Below are 19780 nucleotides of genomic sequence, written 5' to 3' on the forward strand. Positions count from 1 at the left end.
AAATAAGGGCGCCACCTCCAAACCATCGGCCGGCGCGCACCAGCAGAGAGCGCACGTCGCCGTAGAACGATCGACACCCGTAACGTCGAAACCACAGCCCTCCTCTAACAAACGAGTCGCAGAGAGCTTGGCGAGGATCGTTGTAGCCGACGCCCAGAAGCGTACGCCGAAAGATGCGTCGAGCGCTACGCAAAGGTCGAAAGACACGCCGAAAAAGCCCGAAGAAAGACAGGGACTACCCCCTTCAGTCGGGGGGACCCCCAGCACACCGGAAGGCTTTTCTGAAGGCGACGGGACACTTTACTCGACGTTATGGGAGAGGTCGAGCCGTTTTCAGGCGGAAGACACTAATTTTCCCCCGCTAGACCGCTCAGGGGTACCCCATGAGACCATGGAAAGGCTTCATCTCTGCATGGAGAGAATGGAGAGGTTTATGAAAACCCAGAACCCTCCCACTCCCAAGAGAACAAGAGAAGGTCCTCAGGAGGACCCCAGGGCTAAATATCCGAGACTATTCAATCCCTCCCAGCAGGACACAGCCTCAGATTTCCATAATGTGTATGACCTCACTGGTGAGGAACAATACTTGGAGGAGGAGGATGAATTTGTGGACGATGAAGAGGGACAGAACCAGGAGGAAGGTCTGGAAGACAGCCCAGACATAGTAGGAGAAGGCTTCGGAGAAAATCCTGAAGAAGGGCCTTCACATCCCTGGCAATCCCCATCAGTATATTCGGACACTGATGTCCTGAACCTAAATCCTCCTGACAATTCACCTGTTAGGAACACGTCTCCCATAGACGATCAGCCACACATTCAATGCCCTGTTGCGCAGAGCAGCAGCACATTTCGAACTGGACACTGGGGAGATCTCTCCTGAAATAGACTTTGTGGAAAGAGTAATTAAGGAGAAACCCCCGGTCAGCCATACCATTCCCCTCCTCGCTTCAGTGAAGAGAAGAATCATCCCTTCGCTATCCACGCCCGCACTAATCAGAGTTAATCCAAGAATTGGAAAACTTTTCACTCCTTCGCCCTCAGACCCGCTGTACATCAGGGGACGTTCTATTCCTGACTCCCTTGTAGTAACCAATACAAGGAAGAGGGCAGGGGTGCCGCTGTCCACCAGCGAGGCACCACCTGACAAGGAGGGCAAGAGATTATATGCCCTTGGAAAGAGAGTCACATCCTCGGCTGCCTTTTCTGCAAGAATTGCGAACAAGAATTCTTTGCTAGCTAGCTACGCGGACGCGCAGTGGGCCAAACTGCGCAAAGACGTCAAAGAAGCGCCGGAACCACTACGGACACGCCTGCTATCAACTATTGGCGAAGGAACCCAGGTCAACCAGAGCATTGTGAAGAACTCTCTGGATGCTGCAGAGACAGCGGGACGTTCCCTGGTTCAGGGAATACTCCTAAAATGCCATGTATGGCTGCGTAACTCAGGGTTCAAACCGGAGACACAGGCGTCTTTAATAAATAAACCTGTTGAAGACTCAAACCTCTTCGGGAAAGCGGTGGATGAGGCTCTGGAGATGGCTAAAAAAGAGTTCGATACTATCAAAACTCTTGACCAGATCTCTAAGCCCACTACCAGACGCGGCTATGGCAACAAACGCTTTTTTCGTGGCCAACGCCAACAGCAGAATCAGCAGCAACAGTACCCTGCCACCAATTACCAGACCAATAGTGGGCAGTACAGCCAAAGAGGCCAGCGCCGTGGCAAAGGGAGAGGTAGGGGGGTCCACCCCCAGAGGCTCCAAAGCCCCCAACAACACCAAGTGACGGGAAAATTTGCGTCCCCTCCCATGCAACACCGGTAGGGGGCCGGCTAACATCCTTTCTTCCAGCATGGGAGGGAATAACGTCAGACCGCTGGGTACTTTTCACCGTAGCCCACGGATACTGCATCGAATTCAACGGTTCCCCAACATACAGACCCCCGAGGGGACGACGCATGACACCAGAACACCTTGCTATCCTTCTCCAAGAAGTAGAACAACTGCTGGAAAAAGGAGCCATAGAGGTTGTGCCTCTATCTCAGGTAACGGAAGGTATTTATTCAGTGTACTTCCTTGTACCCAAAAAGGATCTAACCATGCGCCCTGTATTAGATCTGCGCCCAGCGAACAAGTTTGTCAGACCACAGAAGTTTCGTATGGTGACCTTACAGGAAGTGATCAACCTGCTATCACAAGGAGATTACATGACAGCACTAGACATGAAAGATGCATACTTTCATATTTTAATGTTGCCAGCGCACAGAAAATACCTCAGGTTCATGATAGAGGGCAAACACTACCAGTTCAGAGTGCTACCCTTCGGCATAGCATCTGCACCAAGGGTATTCACGAAGGTAGTGGCAGCGGCCCACCTGCGCAGGTTGTCCCTTACCTCGACGACTGGCTCATAACAGGGGATTCTTACGAAACATGCTTCTCCAATACCCAAAAGACTGTAGACCTTTTTGTTCCAGCTGGGCTTCTCCATCAACGAAAAGAAGTCCAGCCTAGACCCCAGCCAGATCAAACAATTCCTAGGGGCTCTAATTCAAACAAAGGACGGCCTCGTCTTCCCCTCCAACGAGAGGGTTCAAAACATGCTGTTTCAGATCCCTCAATATGTGGCCGGTCGAGAGGTGACGGTACGCAAAGCAATGCGCTTGCTAGGCATGATGGCGTCGTGTATTTATTTGGTACCTCACGCACGCCTGCGCATGCGCCCAATGCAAGAGTGGCTCAACAGCCAGTGGTGTCAGGCCAGCGGACTATGGGACGATCTAGTGGTGGTCTCGCAGGCCTTGGTTCTCTCGCTACGGTGGTGGACAAAGGAAAACCTGGAAAGAGGGAAACCCTTTGCCACACCCGCGGCGGAAGCCACTCTAACCACAGACGCATCCCTCACAGGATGGGGGGGGCTCACCTATCCCATCAGACTGCTCACGGAGTGTGGACTCCGAACGTAGCATCCAAACACATAAATCTACTGGAGCTACTAGCTGTGTTCAAGGCGCTAAAAGCCTTCAGGAACACCTACAAGGCAAAACAGTGATGGTCCTTACAGACAGCACCACAGCCATGTACTACATCAACAAGCAGGGGGGCACCCACTCTCCAGGACTGTCCAAACTGGCCCAAAATATATGGAAGTGGGCTCTCAAACAAAACATGTTCCTACTGTCACAACATGTACCAGGGGAACTCAATCTGCTGGCAGACAAACTCAGCAGAGATTTCCCCCTGCCCGAAGAGTACGAATGGCGACTGCACGGAGACATCGTCTTCGACTTCACACAATGGGGATTCCCAGAAATAGACCTGTTCGCAACACTGGAGAACTCACAATGCCAAAGTTACGCCTCCAGGTACCCCCAGAACCAATCCAAGGGGAACGTTCTGTCGATGCAATGGTCAGGGAAATTTGTTTACGCTTTTCCCCCCCCCCCGACTCCCCTTCTCAACAAGGTGGTGCACAAGATGCACCAGGAACAAGTGACCATGATACTGGTGGCCCCAATGTGGGCCCGACAGCCATGGTTCGCTCACTTGATGGAGATGTCTCTATCTCCCCCAGTGAAACTCCCCTGCCCGTACAACATGCTGTCACAAGACAAGGGCAGGACTCTGCATCCATGCCCCCAGAACATGAACTTAGCAGCCTGGCTCCTGAGATCATAGTATTTGGACATCTACAGCTCCCGCAGAGATGCATGGACATCCTCAGGGAAGCCAGAAAACCTATTCTAGCAAGTGGAAGAGATTTGTCATCTGGTGCAGAGGAAAGAGCATCAACCCGATTGACTGCTCTCCCACACATATTGTTCTATACCTGACCCATTTATTGGACTCCGGTCTAGTGTTCAATTCCATTAAAGTCCACCTAGCGGCACTTTCTGCATACACCACTTCCCAACTCAGTGTCGTGGTGGAAGATCCCTGTTTTATAAAGGCCTTCATGGAGGGAGTAAAGAGAATATACCCCCCGATAGCTGACCCAGCTCCCGGATGGGACCTTAACGTGGTACTTACCAGACTCATGGCCTCACCATGTGAACCCATGCACAAAGCATCTCTTAAACACCTCACTCTTAAGACTGCTTTTCTAATCGCGATCACCTCCATCAGGAGAGTAAGTGAACTACAGGCTCTTTCTGTTCTAGACCCCTTCGTTACAGTTCACAGAGATAAGGTGGTTCTACGCACGCACCCAAGGTTTCCTCCGAAATTCATATCGAAATTCCACGTAAGCCAGTCTATAGAACTACCAACGTTCTTTCAAAATCCTTCCAACTTGGGAGAAAAAAGTCTGCACACACTAGATGTGCGCAGAGCAGTCATGTTCTACATGGAAAGAACCAGACCACTGAGGAAGACTAATCAGTTCTTCGTCTCGGTGGCAGCAGGAAGAGAAGGGGGTGCAGTTTCAAAGTCCACTATTTCTAGATGGATTGTTCAATGCATCACTCTCTGCTATACTCTTGCTAAGAGAGAACTGCCCTTTAAGCCAAGAGCACACTCTACTCGAGGCACGGGGGCGTCCATAGCATTCATTGCAAATGTTCCCCTTGAGTCCATCTGCAAAGCGGCTACCTGGAGTTCTGTGCACACCTTTACAAAACACTACTGTCTAGATGCACACTCTAGATCTGACTCCCAGGTGGGACAGGCAGTATTAAGACATCTTTTCTCTACTGTTCCTTCTCATAACCCACCGCCAACTCCGGGTACTGCTCGCTAGTCTATGCACAGCATGTGATTCTAAGCAGATTAACAAACATCAGAAGACCATGCATTACTTACCGTAAAAGCATTTCGGATGGTTGTATCTGCTTAGATTCACATGTGCCCACCCTTCCTCCCCGCTCGGATGGAAGGAACATAGACTTCCTTTTATATCTCTCTTTTCTGTACTCACTCACGTCTAGAAGGCTCCCTCAGGGCAGACAAATACAGAGGGACCTCGACGCGTGAGGGATTGTGGGTACAACGCACGTCACTATAGGGTTAGTGTTTCAGACACGCCTTGTCGACGTCCCCTTTTCGACTACGAAAAACAAAATGCAATACTCCGCAGTGACCACTGGATGTCGGACCTATGCACAGCATGTGAATCTAAGCAGATACAACCATCAGAAATGCTTTTACGGTAAATAATGCATTGTCATACTGAGCCTACCTTTCAAACTGTCCTGGTTTATAAATTCACCCATTGTACGCTGTTACATTTTTACACATTGCGGTAAGTATAGGCCTATCTCCGGCCCCACCACCTGTGAAGCTGCGATAACGAGGTGTGCCAATCTTTCTATGTTGTCCGGTTTGAGATGATAATGTTTTTTGATATGTCAGAGCTGCAGCTCTGGTAAATGATATACAAAGAGAAACATGCTCACCAGGAAACATAGCCACAATACCTTTTCAGAATATTTTATGTTTAAAGCCTTCCAGGGTGGGCTGTAAGTGGCATTAAAGACCCTGAGGCCACATTTTGAACATGGTCTCCAGTCCCTTTAAAGCCCACTACAGTAAGCCTGGAAAACTGTAAAGCTATAAACACTCTGGCCTTCTGACAATGTTCCTTATTTTTAAATAAGGGAAAGTTTAATGATATTTGGGCGCAAAGTGCTCGAAGCACAAACAAGTTACACTCATGAGCCACCAATTTCACTAATGAAAGAGCCCCCATTCTGTTTCTATGGCAGCCACAGACAGCAGAGTGGCGCAGTAGAGAGCAATTTGCTGCTGAATAGCCCCCGGTCAGTATTCGTTACTAGAGGAGACAGAAGATTTGCAATCTTTGGTCCAAGATTCTGGAACAGTTTACCTGGGAGATTAGGGATTGTCAGACACTTGCTCAGTTTCAGAAGGCCTTAAAAACCTTCTTGTTTAAATTGCAACATTTACCTGTTGACTTCTCATCTTTTTCCACTCAGGTTCTATATGCATGTGGTTCCAACTGTGCCTTTATATGGTTAAGTTCGTCGTGGGCGTGTTACAAATACTCAAAATCAAATCCAAACCAGTCGACTGCATCAGTGTGCCATGCTTTAAGGCCACAACTCATGCCTTGATTCTTTTTCAGTTAATCAGGTGTTCCACAAATTAATTTGTGACACAATCAGTCAGTTATGACCAGTTGTTTGAGTTGGTGGTGCATTGCAGTGGGGATGGCTTGATAAAGGGCCATCAGCTCAGCCACCTGACAACTTCGGGGTTCTATTTTGTTACCAGCAGAAGGCTCCGGTGGATCAGTCACCCAGGCATTCTCAATGCCAGCCACTTGTTTTTTTTCCCCTTAATTACTAACATGGTATTAGCACCCATCCACATACTGTGGGTATCCCCTGACATGTCTTCCTCAAAGACTTTGTGAGGGTAAGTTAAGTACGCCTCCATATAGTTGTTGGCCATTTGACAATCGTCCTCAAGACCGTTTGCTTGATCACAATCATGCAAGTCTTCCAATCATTGCGCTAGGTGACTCTTCTTGTTTTGCCCACAACTGGCCTCTACAGGAAGGCCTTGCATGGACAGGATCCAGGAAGTAATTCTGGAAATACTTGCGTTCCCTGCCTGGATTCTGTCACTTTGTAGATATTGCAAGCGTTGTTGAGGAGTCTCTACTGGCCAACCCTGATGCAGTTTCTACCTCGCCTGTCTCCTCCCAGGTCCTCTGCGCGGCCCTTGCCTCGCATTTCATCTCAGAAACGCAGGACATCCTGTCCACCCTCTCGTCGTCTCCTCCTCGACCCTTCTCTCTCTGATGCTTCTGCCCACCCCCCCCCCCCCCCCCCCGCAGCCACCTCTCCTCCCTCTTTTTCATCTTTTCCTCTGTTATCCCCTGACAAGATTTCCAGACATGTCCGATCTATGAAAGTCTCGTCAAAACAGGTTCTTCCCTGTTCGTCCAAAACCATCAAGGGCCACATTGACACCCTTGCTCCTGCTCTGGCCAACTTCTGCAACCACTCCTTCGCCTCTGGAGCCTTTCCCTCCCCTCTGGAGCACTCTTGTGCACCCTCTTCTCAAAAAACCCACAGCTGACCCCTCTTGCCCGGCTAATTATCGCCTGATCTCTCATTCCTTTCCTGTGCAAACTCCTGGAAAAGCTGGCCATCTGCCAGCTTAATCTTCACACTGATTCTGTGGGTTTTCTCAATGACCATCAGTCTGTCTTCAGAGCTGCCAGAAGCACAGAAACTGCTCTCCTGAACATCCGTGAAGACCTGCTCTCCAACCTTGATTCTAATATCCCATCTGACCTCATCCTACTTGATCTTTCTTCTGCCTTTTGACATGGTCAACCATGTAATCCTGCTCAATCGCTACTGTGATAACCTGGGTATCACTGATCAGGCCCTTGACTGGCTGACAACCTTCCTCTCCAACAGACTCTCCCAGGTCCAACTTGGGTTCTTCCTTTCTTCTCACTTTCCACTTGTGGTGTCCCCCAGGGCGTCTAACCTCGCTCCCTGGCCCTTCAACCAATACCAGACACCGCTCGCCCAGTGCATTGCTGCTCTCTGCTCAAGCTTTCAATGCTATGCGGATGTCACCCAACTTGTTTTCTGGCTCCCCTCTGCCACCTCTTCTCCTCATCTCCGACTGTCTGCAATCCAGAAGTGATGTGCCACCAATGACCTCTGCCTTAATGCCAGTAAGACTGAGATCCTCCTCATCGGCACACCTGCACCTTGATTTCTTGCCACTCTCTGGCCGGCCTCCCTTGGCCCTCTCCCTGCTCCCACTTGCGAGGCTAAGAACCTCGGTCATCTTTGACTCAATGCTTTCCTTTTCTCCTCACATCTGACTTCTCAAGTCTAACTACCTACTGCACCCCCTCAGAGGTATTCTTCCTTTCCTCTTCTTCCCCCTGAAGCTCACTGTCTCCAGAGTTCTGGTTCTCTCTAGGCTGGACTATTGCAATAGCCTCTTTCTAAATATGCCTGCAACCACTCTCCGTCCTATGCAGCTCATCCAGAACAGGACTGCGAGACTTGTCCTTGGCCTCAAGTGCTGGGATAGTTCTCTTCAGCCATGAAATCTCTTCATTGGCTCCCAGTGGCTGCAAGGATAAAATTCAAGACTGTTGCCATTGTCCACAAGGCTTTCTGCGGCCTGGGTCCACACTACCTTCAACTTTCCCTCCGTAAATACATTCCTATTCAAATTTTTCACTCCTCCAACTCCTTCAGGATCAGTCGCTTCTCCAAACGAGTTGGGGGAAATTCCTTTCCTTGGCTGGGGCCTCCCTCTGGAGCAGCCTCCCTGCCTCTCTGAAACTTCAGGAGAACCACCTTCGTTTCCGGAATCACCTCAAGACCTTACTCTTTGGTTCTGCCTTTGCTCTTCCTCTCCCCTGCTAATGTGTGTGTTTTGGCACTGGGCACCTGATTACCCTCTGATTTCGGGCCCATATCCCTTCCCTCCCAGGTCCTTCTTGAGATTTGCTCTGCGCACCAAACCAGGTTTGGTCCCTTTGTTCGCTTTGCCTTTGACGGGATTCACGAGTGAAGCCCACCTCTGGCTCCTGGGTGTCTGGGGTGGGCAGGAAGTGAGGGAGGTGCCCGAAACTCCCTGTGCTTAGTCTCCTGGGAGACCCAAATGAACTCTGTAGTGATTGGCCGGCTGTCGAGCAAGGACAGCCACCCTGCTGGTTGACTGACAGCTAGACTGGAATGAAAGGGAGAGAACTGAATAAAAGGCGAGGCTTTTGGTTTTGAAGGCAGTGTCTACCACTGGACGAATGACCCGAAGAACAACTTGACAGACGCCTGCTGCAACTCCTGGACCGTTGGTTTGCCCGGTGAAGCCCTGCTGCTGTGCTGAAACCCCAATTTCGTGTCGACAGAAGCCCTGCAAGGACGACTGCTCCCTTTGAGTTGGTGGTCCAATCAACTCCAAAGTAAGCCACCTGGACATTTGCTCCGAGCTGGTTGCATTTCCAGAGTTTCTGCTGGAAACCGAACAGCCAGGGAGGGGAACACCAGATTGTGTGTTACTTTTAAGTTGGCCAAGAGCTCCAGGAAGATCCTCCGGACTCCCAGGAAGCAGGACTGACCGGGCCTGTGCCCCTTCAAGAGTGCTGGACCCCAGAAGCAAAGAAATTCCATCTTGACAGCCAGAAACCGCAGTGTTGCTATTTGCAGTAGTCGCGAGGAGCTGAAACACCAAAGTGCCACTTGTTGGAAAGATTGCATGATGCGAGCCGTGACCGTCCCATTGCAGTGCAGGAGTCCCCAGAAGTCCTCCCTCTTGTCCCCACGACTGAGGCCCATGAACAGTGAGATATGCAGAGCTGCACAGGAACAGAAGTCATCTGCTGCACTTTTTCTTCAATACAAAGGCACTGTAAATTCAGAGAAAACTTACCTCTTGTTGTAGAGTTGCTTGCATCTTCTACTACTCCTGTCTAAACAGCTTGTGGCCCTACATTGATTCTTCTTTTCTTCAGACTTCTAAAACATTGTGCAAAGACTTGTTCTACTTAACTACCAGTAGTGCTTCAGCCCATAGAAGACCTTTGCCCATTGACTTTGGCTTAACCTGTTATAACTGAATGAGACTGCTTAGTGGATCTAAAAGCATTTGCCTGCTTAAGAATATTTGTGATCTCTTGTTCTAATAACCTTTTCCTTTAGCCAAGTTCCAAGAGTAGTCTAAATGCAAACAATAAGATATTAATGTCCCCAGCACCCTAGCTATTGAAGTCACCTGAGGGTGTAGGTTGTGATTGTGGGCCATCCCAAAAGGGTCTTTACTGATTTAAGAATATTGAGTGTGTGTTTTGAAGTGTATTTGAGTGTTATTTTATATTGCTACCTTCTGAAGAAGGCTTACTCTGACTGATTCATTGTTTATTCAAGAAACCTTGTGTGTAAGTGTTGTTTTGAATATGTGTCACTGCGAATCTCTGCGTAACTCCCCTACAGCTCACATTGACCCCTCTTGAGATAAGCCTAGCTGCTCGGCCACACTACCAACCTGTCTAGGACAGACTTATACCAAAGGTTGGGTTCCTATTGCCAGGGGGAAAAGGTTCTTGTAGTGCACCCAAAGGGTACTGCATACAAGCTTTCCTAACAGCAGTTTGTAGCCCAGCAAGGTCACAGCACGTTGTGGGATACCTCAAAATGCAGGTCTTCCTGAGACTAGTGAATCTCACCAGCCTCTGAGTTGGAGTCATCGTTTGTGGGACCCCCCCCTCCCTCCCCTGGTCGATTAGAAGGAAGGGTTACCTCAGGCTCTGGTTAAACAGCAGGCTCTCCGGTAGCTGGAAATCGCTATAGATGTCTTTTCTTAATCTTCCTCTTTGGTTTCTGCTCCTGTGGTCGACTTGTCAGCAGCTTCCAGGATCTGAGTATTTAACAGGAACTAGAGCACAACTTCTGCAAACTCTCCCTGCCGTTTACAGAAAGGGGTGCCTGGCTGTCCAATCAGGACAGCCAGCCCCCCAGTGGGTCTTGGTTCAGGCAAGGTGAAAGACGAAGGCCTGTGGAGTTGGGGACTCCTCCTTTGCTTCCTGCCTTCTCAGACACTTTGGAGCCTAGGCGGGGGAATACAAAGGATTCCCGCCCAAGACAAAACGTCCGCTGAGGTTGTTCTAGCCTAGTACTGCAGGGGAAGATCTCAAACTACAAGCAAACGAGAAGTGGCGATAAAAGGAGCCCACCATTTTAGTAAAGCGGTGGCCCTTCTGTTCATTACTGAGGCTGATGTAACAGCCTGCGATTAATGACTAAGTCAGAAAAGTAGTTCCGCTGCCTCCCGCCATTTAGGTATACTTGCAGTTGTAACAAAAATGTTACCAGCTAAGTAAGCAAGGGGATACATTGTAACCCCCAGCACTCCACATAAGGTGGGGTGTGCTGGATCACTAAATACAATGTAAAGGGGGTGAAAATCACTCTTTAACCCTTGGAACAGTAGTTCACCCAAGTCCATTAAAGTGAAATTAACAGAGAAGCCCAAAGTGGCATCCCAACCTAAGCCCAAAAGTTGTTGGAAACTATAATTCCAACCCTATATTTTGGAGAGACATAAAAAGGTCACTCGTAAAGAGTAAAAGAATAGGTGAGAGGGCAAAAAGATTCCCCTTCACATAGGGAAAAGAGAAACTAATCACCAAGTCCAAGCAAAAGGTTATGGGGTTGACACAGGTCAGGAAGATCGATCACAAATATGAAAATCTTACCTACCCAGGTCCCCAGCTCTTAGTATCAGTCGGTACTACTCGTGGAACCTTGGTAGAGTGGCAGAGCTGTCGGGCTCATAAGAGGAAGATGTGAGCTGAGGGTGAGTGCAATGGCCCTAGTTAGTAAAGCAAATCAAAGAAAAACACCAATACATTTATACAACATATATTTTTATATTTACACTAGATGTTTTAAAATACTTAGATCATTAAACTGATACACATAGAATTTATTTTAGATACTTTTCAAAGGCCACTGCTTAGTTTGTAGTTGCTTGTGCTTACAATTGTTACACCGTTTGTCACTGACAGTTCTGCCGTACAATTGGTTATACCTCGAACTCGTGCACAAAGAGATAGTCATTGTATTTAGTTGGCAAAACCACATAAGATAGTCTTTTGGGAAGGAAGTTGGTTAGTCCAACTGTAGCAGAACTTAATGTCTTAGAGACGGTTTTGCAGCTAACTAATGCTTTTAAAGTCGGAATCCTAACTAGCTGCTGAAGTCCGTTTGGAGCGGGCTTAAAGTCTTACAAAGCAAGGAAGAAGCTAAAGTTCCTGAGGATACTTCCAATCTTTAGTCCAAAGATACTTGGAAGAATAACACGTTGTCAGAATTCCTCCAGCAAGGTCCTCATTGACCCACTCAATTTCTCGCACATGTTTTGCGTCAATGCTACCATTTCTTGGTGTCTGTGACAAAGATTGGGAGGAACAGAAGTCATAAGTTTTGTGGTGCTCTATAAAACATCGTCTGATGGTGAGCATGCTACGAACCTTGTGATAAAGCAGTCATGGAGCCACGATACGCCCGCTAAGGGCAATGAAATAGAATTTAAAATCAGTCTAAGCCTAGAGGCGATTAAAAAAGATTTTCCATCAGAAAGAAAATTACAGAAAGTAAGGAACTTTCTTATTTGTTTTGCAGAAGATGACAAAGGGAGCAGAATGGCAGCAGCAGATTCTGTGCAACAAAGGCGCCAGTATAGACGACAAAATCGTCAATCTTCATCAGGTAAAGGCTAATGTATAACAATTTTCATCTAAGTTAGCCATTCCAATTGACCCAACAGTTATTTCAGAAGCTTGTTTGTTTGCACATTGTATGCTTCTACTCCTAATAAAACCAAATCCCACCCCCTTTACTTTGTGTCTTGGGTGCCTTCCTTTTAGGAGGAAGTCTTTGAGCGCATATCATAGATGGTCATGACAAGATAACCTCTTCTGCATTCCATTTTGGATTTGCCTTATGTTATCTACACCTCAAATGATTGGCTGCACCCTCCATCTCGAGACTTCTTTTATAGAACGCCAGAAGATACGTGTTAAGGCAGTATTTCTACTGCTCTCTATTCAGGATGCTACAACCAATAACCGTAAGGGGGAGGCTATCGCACCTGACAAAAAAGGGAGGCCTCGCTGAGTGCACACTGAGTTCTGTTTTGCTGTACTGCTTAGTGGATGCAAGAATACGCTCAAGTTTCTTTTCACAAATTGCTTTTTTAATGAAATCACTGTTGGATACTACCTTGGACTTCATTGCATAAACTGCTTGGTCATTGGTTGACACAAGAACCAACTGTCTGACTGGTATTTCATAAAATGTCAGTGCCGCGCGCACTCGCTAAGTGCACTCTGAGTGCTGTTTTGCTCTTTGGCTGAGAGGCGGCTGAGTATATATGCGGATCCATTTATGAAGGTGTTCATTTAGCTTTTATCTCAAGATCATGAATTGCTTATTGATATTCCCGTGGACTAGCTCTTGATATCGTACACATACACACTCAATACTAAGATGCTTAAGGGCGTGGGGGTGGTAAACCAACTTATTGCCCCCATATCTAAGGCGAATTATGGTCCTACTATGAAGTCGACCCCAGGGGCTAATCAGGACCTTAATCGCCACCTGAGCTTGGATATTCGTTACTATTTGCAGTCGTCAAACTCTGCGAATGAGATAGATCAATACTCTAGTGGGTGTGACTTTGCCTATGATTCTGCAAGTCCCTGAGAGAGAGAAGGGACAATTGAACCCTTAATTGTTTTCGATGATATTCCTTATTCTCCCATCTTGGTTGGAGCGACGCAGCTGCAATGTGGAACAGAGACCGCGTAATCCAAATGGGGCAGCTAACAGTAATGGCCAACCCTCTATTTGAAGGGATTCACCCTTCGTCAACAAAGTCCAGGAGAGTGGTACAGGACTGATTCCTCCCACAATATTAACTGCGACTTTGGCCCAGATACACTATGCTAAAGACAACGCTACTAATTCCTACTATAACAAGAGGGGTCTTTTAGCCGATTCTAGTCTCATTGAAAGACCACTGCTAAATGACAATATTTTTAGACAAAATAACACTGTTGTTGCTGTCCTGCAGTCTATAATCAGGAGCCATGCAGATTGGGCTGCATCTGCAGCAGAAAGCGAATGATGCTGTATTATCACAAGACTCGCGGCTAATCGACTGCGACTCAACAAAGGAAATGAACCACTCTGGCTCGCCTATACTCTAAGCTGAATCCCTTGATTCCTCTTCTAATTAATCAATTTCCTTTGTTCACCCGATGCCTAGAAAGTCATTTGGTCTAACCGTGACGTCTAGTTCCACACTGGAGTTAACATTATCGGCGATGAACACCACCATGTTAGCAATGGCTAACTTGTACGAAGTTGTCAATCGGTGCCTCGATGCCAAGTATAGACAGATGGAGGGGGATCCGCACTTGCTGTCGGCGCACCGGCAAACACTCTTCGGTTATTGCTGCAGCGTCACTCTACTCTAAGCCGCAGTCTTCCTCAGCCACCTCGTCCTTGGCACTGCTAGGCAAGAAGGAGATTATCTTGGAGGAGTACTGGAAGAAGCTATACGCCTCGCTGCACCTGTGCCAATCCAACGTGAATGCCATGCTGGCAGCCGTTAACCAGAGGCTTTGGCGGGAAATAGCAGACTTCCTTCCAGCACTTCTGGTGCAGAACCAGGCATGCTTCAAGGCGGGTCTAGGAGAAGCTAACCTGGTAGCGCAGGACCATTTTCATCCCCCCGGGCATTAGGACGGCCTGGCTTCGGGCTATTAAGTTTAACCCCACCTCTTTCACTCTACCACCGACGAGGAATTGGATAGAAAGAACAGCTCGCAAACTGCAAAGTCTTTATCCTAACGAAGGCCACACCAAAGGCGTACACCCAGTCGCATCAATGCTCCAACAGGGACTGGTTGTTCAGCAGGTTCCGGGGCTTCCAAGAACGGACGTCGAGGCAGCCTGACCGTTCGACGAATCAGCACTGGCGCAAACCACAAAAGGGGAGGGGCAAGGGCTTTTTCCAGTCTCCCTCCTCCTCCTCAGCAGCAGCATCAGAAGGAAATAAAGCATGACTCATCCCTTTGGGGTTCACGTGTCTCCGGTGGGGGGCAGGCTTGCCTTTCACGTGCAATTTTGGCACAAGAACTTTTCGGACCCATGGATGATTCTCTTAGTATTCTCGGGGTACCGCCTACCGGGCCCTCCTTCTCCTCCTCCTACCTCCCCTCCCACAGATGGGGACGGCTACTCTGTTGGCAGAGATTTGGTCGCTCGTCGAGAGCCAGGCAGTGGACGAAGTCCCAGCCTCCCAGAGAGGATTGGGCTTCTAATGAAGGATTTCCGCCATACAAAAAAAGAACCAGGCTGGGCTGAGAGTTGTGTTGGACCTATCCACCCTCAACCTCTCCCTAACCTCTTCAGAAATTCAAGTTAGTTACGCCTGCACTCATTGCCGAGACACTAGACAAGGGAGCCTGGATGTGCTCCCTTGATCTGAAGGACACTTATCTACACGTCCCGAGTTGGCAGCCACATCTCTCCTTCCTGCACTTCAGGATCATGGGCTGCCATTTCCAATACAAGGTGCTGCCCTTTGGCCTCAACTCAGCTCCCAGGGTATTTACCAGACTCATGAATGCAGTGCTAGCCCTCCTCCGGGCCGAGGGCCACCACGTCTACCTGTACCTGGATGACTGGCTCGTCAGATCTCCAGAGGGGTTTATCCACACTTATTCCGCACTTATGAACACACTTCACAACCTCGGCTTTACTATCAACCCCAATAAGTCTTAGCTGCAGCCCACGCAGAGCCTCACCTTGCTGGGCCTCATCTGGGATACGAGCTCCAAGAGGGTCTTTTCCCTCAGAGGACAAGATTACAGCAATCAAGAGAGCCACTACTCACTTCCTTGCCAGAGCATTGATCTCGGCCTGGTGTTACCAACACTTATTTGGTATCATGGCAGTGGTCCTACTGGCAGTGGCACACACGAGACTCGATGAGGGGGTTACAGCTGCACTTCGCAGCCTCATGGAAATAGGAGAAGGCTTCCCAACCGGAGCCGGTCAGAATCCCTCCTCGCCACACGGACCTCACATGGTGGTCCAGGGACTGCAAACTGCGGACGGGAAAGACCTTCTGGTAGCTGGCCCCGCAGGTCACCATCACTACGGAGTCCTCCCTGAAAGGCTGGGGGGCCACTCTGGACCGCCACAGCATCCATTGAGTTTGGACCCGGCAGGAGCAGTAGTCCCATATCAACTGGCTGGAGCTCAGGGCCATCTGGCTAGCTCTCAGAGCTGTCCTTAAGCTCATTGGGGCAAGGCTGTCCTTATCCAGACTGGCAACTCCACCAGCATGTACTATGGCAACAAGCGGGGGTGTACCAGGTCCCCTACACTGTTGAGCCTAGTGGTCAGCATGTGGGAATGGGCCCTGGAGAACATCGATCTAACGGCTGTCCACCTCCCGGGGGAGGCCCACTTGGAAGCGGACAGGCTCAGCTGACTGGCAGCGGACAATTGAGAATGGCAATTGAATGGCCAGGTGCTGCTGAAGATTTCCAGCAGATGGGGGCATCCTCAGGTGGATCTGTTTTCCAAGGAGGAAAACAGGAAGTGCCATCAGTTTGCTTTCTGGCAGGGCCCCGGCTCCCTGGGCGACACATTACAGAAATGGTGGGACGGCATGACAGTCTATGCCTTTCCTCCCACACCCCTGGTCCACCGGGTAATCCGCAAGATAAAGCAATCTTGTCACCTCAGCATCACTCTGATAGCTCCATGTTGGCCAGCGAGACTGTTCTGAGAACTGCTCGGCCTCTTGGACGGACCACCCATTCACCTGCCGATGGGGCCAGCCCATCTCCTTTCCCAGCAGGGGGGCACGGTCATCCACCCCGCCACCTCAGAAGTTAGCCCTTGCAGCGTGGATCCCGAGCAGGTCACACCTGGGCCCCTGAGCCTATCACAGGCAAACCTGGAGATCATTCAGGGCGCCAGAAGCAAGGCTACCAGGAGCCAATATATAAGTGGCATTTATAACGCGCCTATACACAAGTGTTTCAAGGCGCGCCTTAAGTAAGGGAAGGGGAACAGAGGGAAGACAGAAAACGATCTTACTAGGCCAGCAGACGAGTGCAAGTGCAGGGGAGGATGGGGGGGGGGGAGGCGGAGAAGTGCAGTACATAGGATAACATAGGATAACAGTAAATTAATAGGAGCAATAAGTATGGCCAGGTGGCAGGTGCAAGGGTAAGTGCAGACATTAGGTGTCAAGTGCTGGTAGGGGGCTGTAGGGATACAGAAACAGCCCAGAGTGCAAGGGCTGCCATTAGGGGGGTGGGGGGGGGCAGCAGTGCAGGTGTGCAACTGGCGGGGATCTGGGCCCGAGAACAGAGGGTAGCCAGATGACCAGTGCAGTTTCAGTTTCAGCCAAGAGTTCAGCAGGGGAGAGGAGGAGAGAAAGTAATGACAAAGGGTAAGGTCTTGAGGTGCTTCCGGAACCGGAGATGGTTCTCCTCAATTTTCAGAGAGGCAGGGAGGTTGTTCCAGATGGAGGCACCACCCGAGGAAAGAGATCTACCACCAACTCGTTGCTTGGAGAAGCAACTGACCCTGAGGGAGTTTGAGGCGGATGAACGAAGACTTGAGAGGAAAGATATTTAGGAAGTGAGAGTTGAAGGTATTGAGGCCTCAGGCCCCAGAAGGCCTTGTGGACAATGCAGAGGGTTTTGAACTTAATTCTTGCAGCCACTGGGATCCAGTGCAGAGATTTCAGTCCTGCAGAGATACGATCCCTGGGCTTGAGGCCAAGGACAAGTCTCGCAGTCCGGTTCTGGATGAGTTGTATAGGTCGTAGAACAGAGGCAGGCAGATTTTGAAAGCGGCTGTTGCAGTAGTCCAATCTAGAGGGAAATAGAGCTCTGGAGACGGTGAGCTTCTGGGGGAAGGAAAGGAAGAATACCTGAGGCGGTGCAGCTGGTAGTGTGAATTCTTAGAGACGTCAGATGTTAGGAGAGAACGAGTGTGGAGTTGAAGATGACCCTGAGGTTTTGAGCCTCACAGGTGGGAGCAGCAAGAGGGCCAAGAGAGGCCGGCCAGAGACAGAAAATTAGGGAACGGGTGTGCCGATGAGGGGAATCTGTCTTACTGGCATTAAGGCAGAGATCATTGGTAGCACACCACTCCTGGATAGCGGACAGAGATGAGAGAAGAAGAGGTGGATGAAGGGAGCCTAAAAATGAACTGAGTGTCATCCGCATAGCACTGAAAGTTGGTGCAGAGAGCAGCAATGCAGTGTTATGTTATTTGAATTTGTAAGGCGCCAAAGCCCGTGGGCATCCAGGCGCCGAAAGACAGAGGAAGATGCAGATGCTAAGACAGTCTTAGCTAAACAGGATGGTTTTTAGCTGTTTGCGAAAAAGCTGATCCTCGGTTTTACGTAACCTGATTGGCAGGATATTCCAGGCTTGGGTGGGCAAGAAGTGCCAGGTATTGAACAGCCAGGGAGAGAGGTTGGACCCCTGGGCAACACCACAGGTAGAGATGGAGAGGAAGCACCCAAGTTGGACCTTGGAGGGTCGATCGGAATGCCAGCGCCTGATCAGTGATACCCAGGTTATCACGGAGACGGTTGAGCAGGATGGCATGGTTGACCATGTCAAAGGCAGAAGAGATATCAAGTAGGATGAGGATACAGTGGCTGTTGGAATCGCGGTTGGAGAGCAGGTCTTCACAGATGTTCACAAGAGCAGTTTCTGTGCTTCTAGCAGCTCTGAAGCCAGACTGATGGTCATGGAGACAACCAACCGATACAGTGTGAAGATTAAGCTGGGAGATGGCCAGGTTTTTCAGGAGTTTGCCCAGGAAAGGGGTGATGGAGATTAGGCGATGGTTAGTCGGGCACGATGCGTCTGCCGAGGGTTTCTTAAGAAGAGGGCATACAAGGGAGTGCTTCGGGTGGGGGCGGGGGTGGGGAGATAGACTCCAGTGGCTAAGGATTGGTTGCAAAAGTCAGCCACATCAGGAGTCATGGTGTCAATGTGGTCCTTGATGGTTTGGAGAAACAAAGACTTTCGTAGATCGGACTTGTCTAGAAAGCTTGTCTGGGGAGAACAGGGGAAGAAGGGCAGAGAAGGAGGGAGGAAGAGCAGTGTGTAGCGGAGGGAGGGGGAATAGGAAGAGAGAGAGATGTCGGAGTTTTAGAGATGAAATGAGAAGCCAGAGCCATGCAGAGGGCCTGGGAGGGGACAGGAGAGGTAGAGACTGTAGCAGGATTGGCCAGTTCCTTGCCGATTTTAAAGAGTTCGGCTCAGTTGTTAGATGCCACAGAGACGCAGGCTTGAATGCGAGCTCTCTTCTTGGTGTGGACAGAGAGCTGGTATTGCCTTTGGAGCTGGCGTCGGGCCAATTTGTCAGAGGATGTACCGGAAGCACGCCATTTCCTCTCACCCACCCTGCACTTGCGTTTGAGGGTGGCGAGCTCTGAGTCGTACCAGGAGTTGCACTTGGCTTTGGGCTTAAAGCGGATCCTCATGGCGGGGCAAGAACATCACGAGTATTAGGTATAGCAGAGTGTAGTATGGAAGGGGCTGTGTCAGGGAGTGAGTCAGCCAACAGGGGATTAGGGGTGAGAAAGTGTTAGGCAAAATATGAATGCAGTACCCTCTGGGAACACTGCAAACAACTATGACTACAGGTATAGGCAACCCAACCTTTGGTATATGCTTTTAATACACCGTTTTGGTAGCGTGTCGAGCAGCCAGGCTTATCTCAAGAGGGGAAAAGTGAGCTGTAGTGGAGTTGCACAAAGATTCAGTTACAGGTATTCAAATAAACTCTTACACTCAAGGTTTCTTGCATAAACAATTATTAACTTGTCGGTTATAAAGCCTTCTTTAGAAGGGAGCAATATATTAGTAACACACAAATACACTTCAATACTGTACACTAAAAGTTTCTGAATCAGACAAGACCCTTTTTTCGATAGCCCACAGACCCAACCTACACCCACTGGTGACTTCAGTAACAAGGGTGCTGGGGACATTAATATCTTACTGTTGGCATTCAGAATACTCTTAAAAAGTTGGTAAAAGGCAAAGGTTATTAGAACACAAGAAATTACACATATTCATTCATAAGCAGGGCAAATACGTTCAGATAGTCATTCAATTCAAATAGGCTAAGCCAAAGTCACTGGGAAAAAGTCTTTGCATAGGATGCAGCACTTCAGGTAAGTAAATGGAAAGGTATTTGCAGAAGTTCCTAGGAGTCTTTGAT

At 49.2% G+C, this 19780-nt stretch overlaps 1 protein-coding gene across 14 annotated transcripts in view; it reads left to right on the forward strand.

Moving 5' to 3' along the window:
* The window catches only part of SRRM1 (serine and arginine repetitive matrix 1), a 935651-nt gene that overhangs the window by 554411 nt on the left and 361460 nt on the right, over positions 1-19780 (forward strand). For 13 of the 14 annotated variants that reach the window (XR_011279577.1, XM_069622717.1, XM_069622715.1 and 10 more), the window contains one exon: positions 12122-12208. The exons of the other annotated variant lie outside the window; for it this stretch is intronic. Coding sequence is in view for 12 of the 13 variants with exons in the window: in XM_069622717.1 (XP_069478818.1) it covers positions 12122-12208 (87 nt within the window). In the remaining variant the exon portion in view is untranslated. The remainder of the gene's footprint in view (positions 1-12121; positions 12209-19780) is intronic. 14 annotated transcript variants of the gene reach the window in all.

This window comes from Ambystoma mexicanum, chromosome 11, assembly GCF_040938575.1.
Source record: "Ambystoma mexicanum isolate Mex_15411 chromosome 11, UKY_AmexF1_1, whole genome shotgun sequence".
Classification (NCBI taxonomy): Eukaryota; Metazoa; Chordata; class Amphibia; order Caudata; family Ambystomatidae; genus Ambystoma; species Ambystoma mexicanum.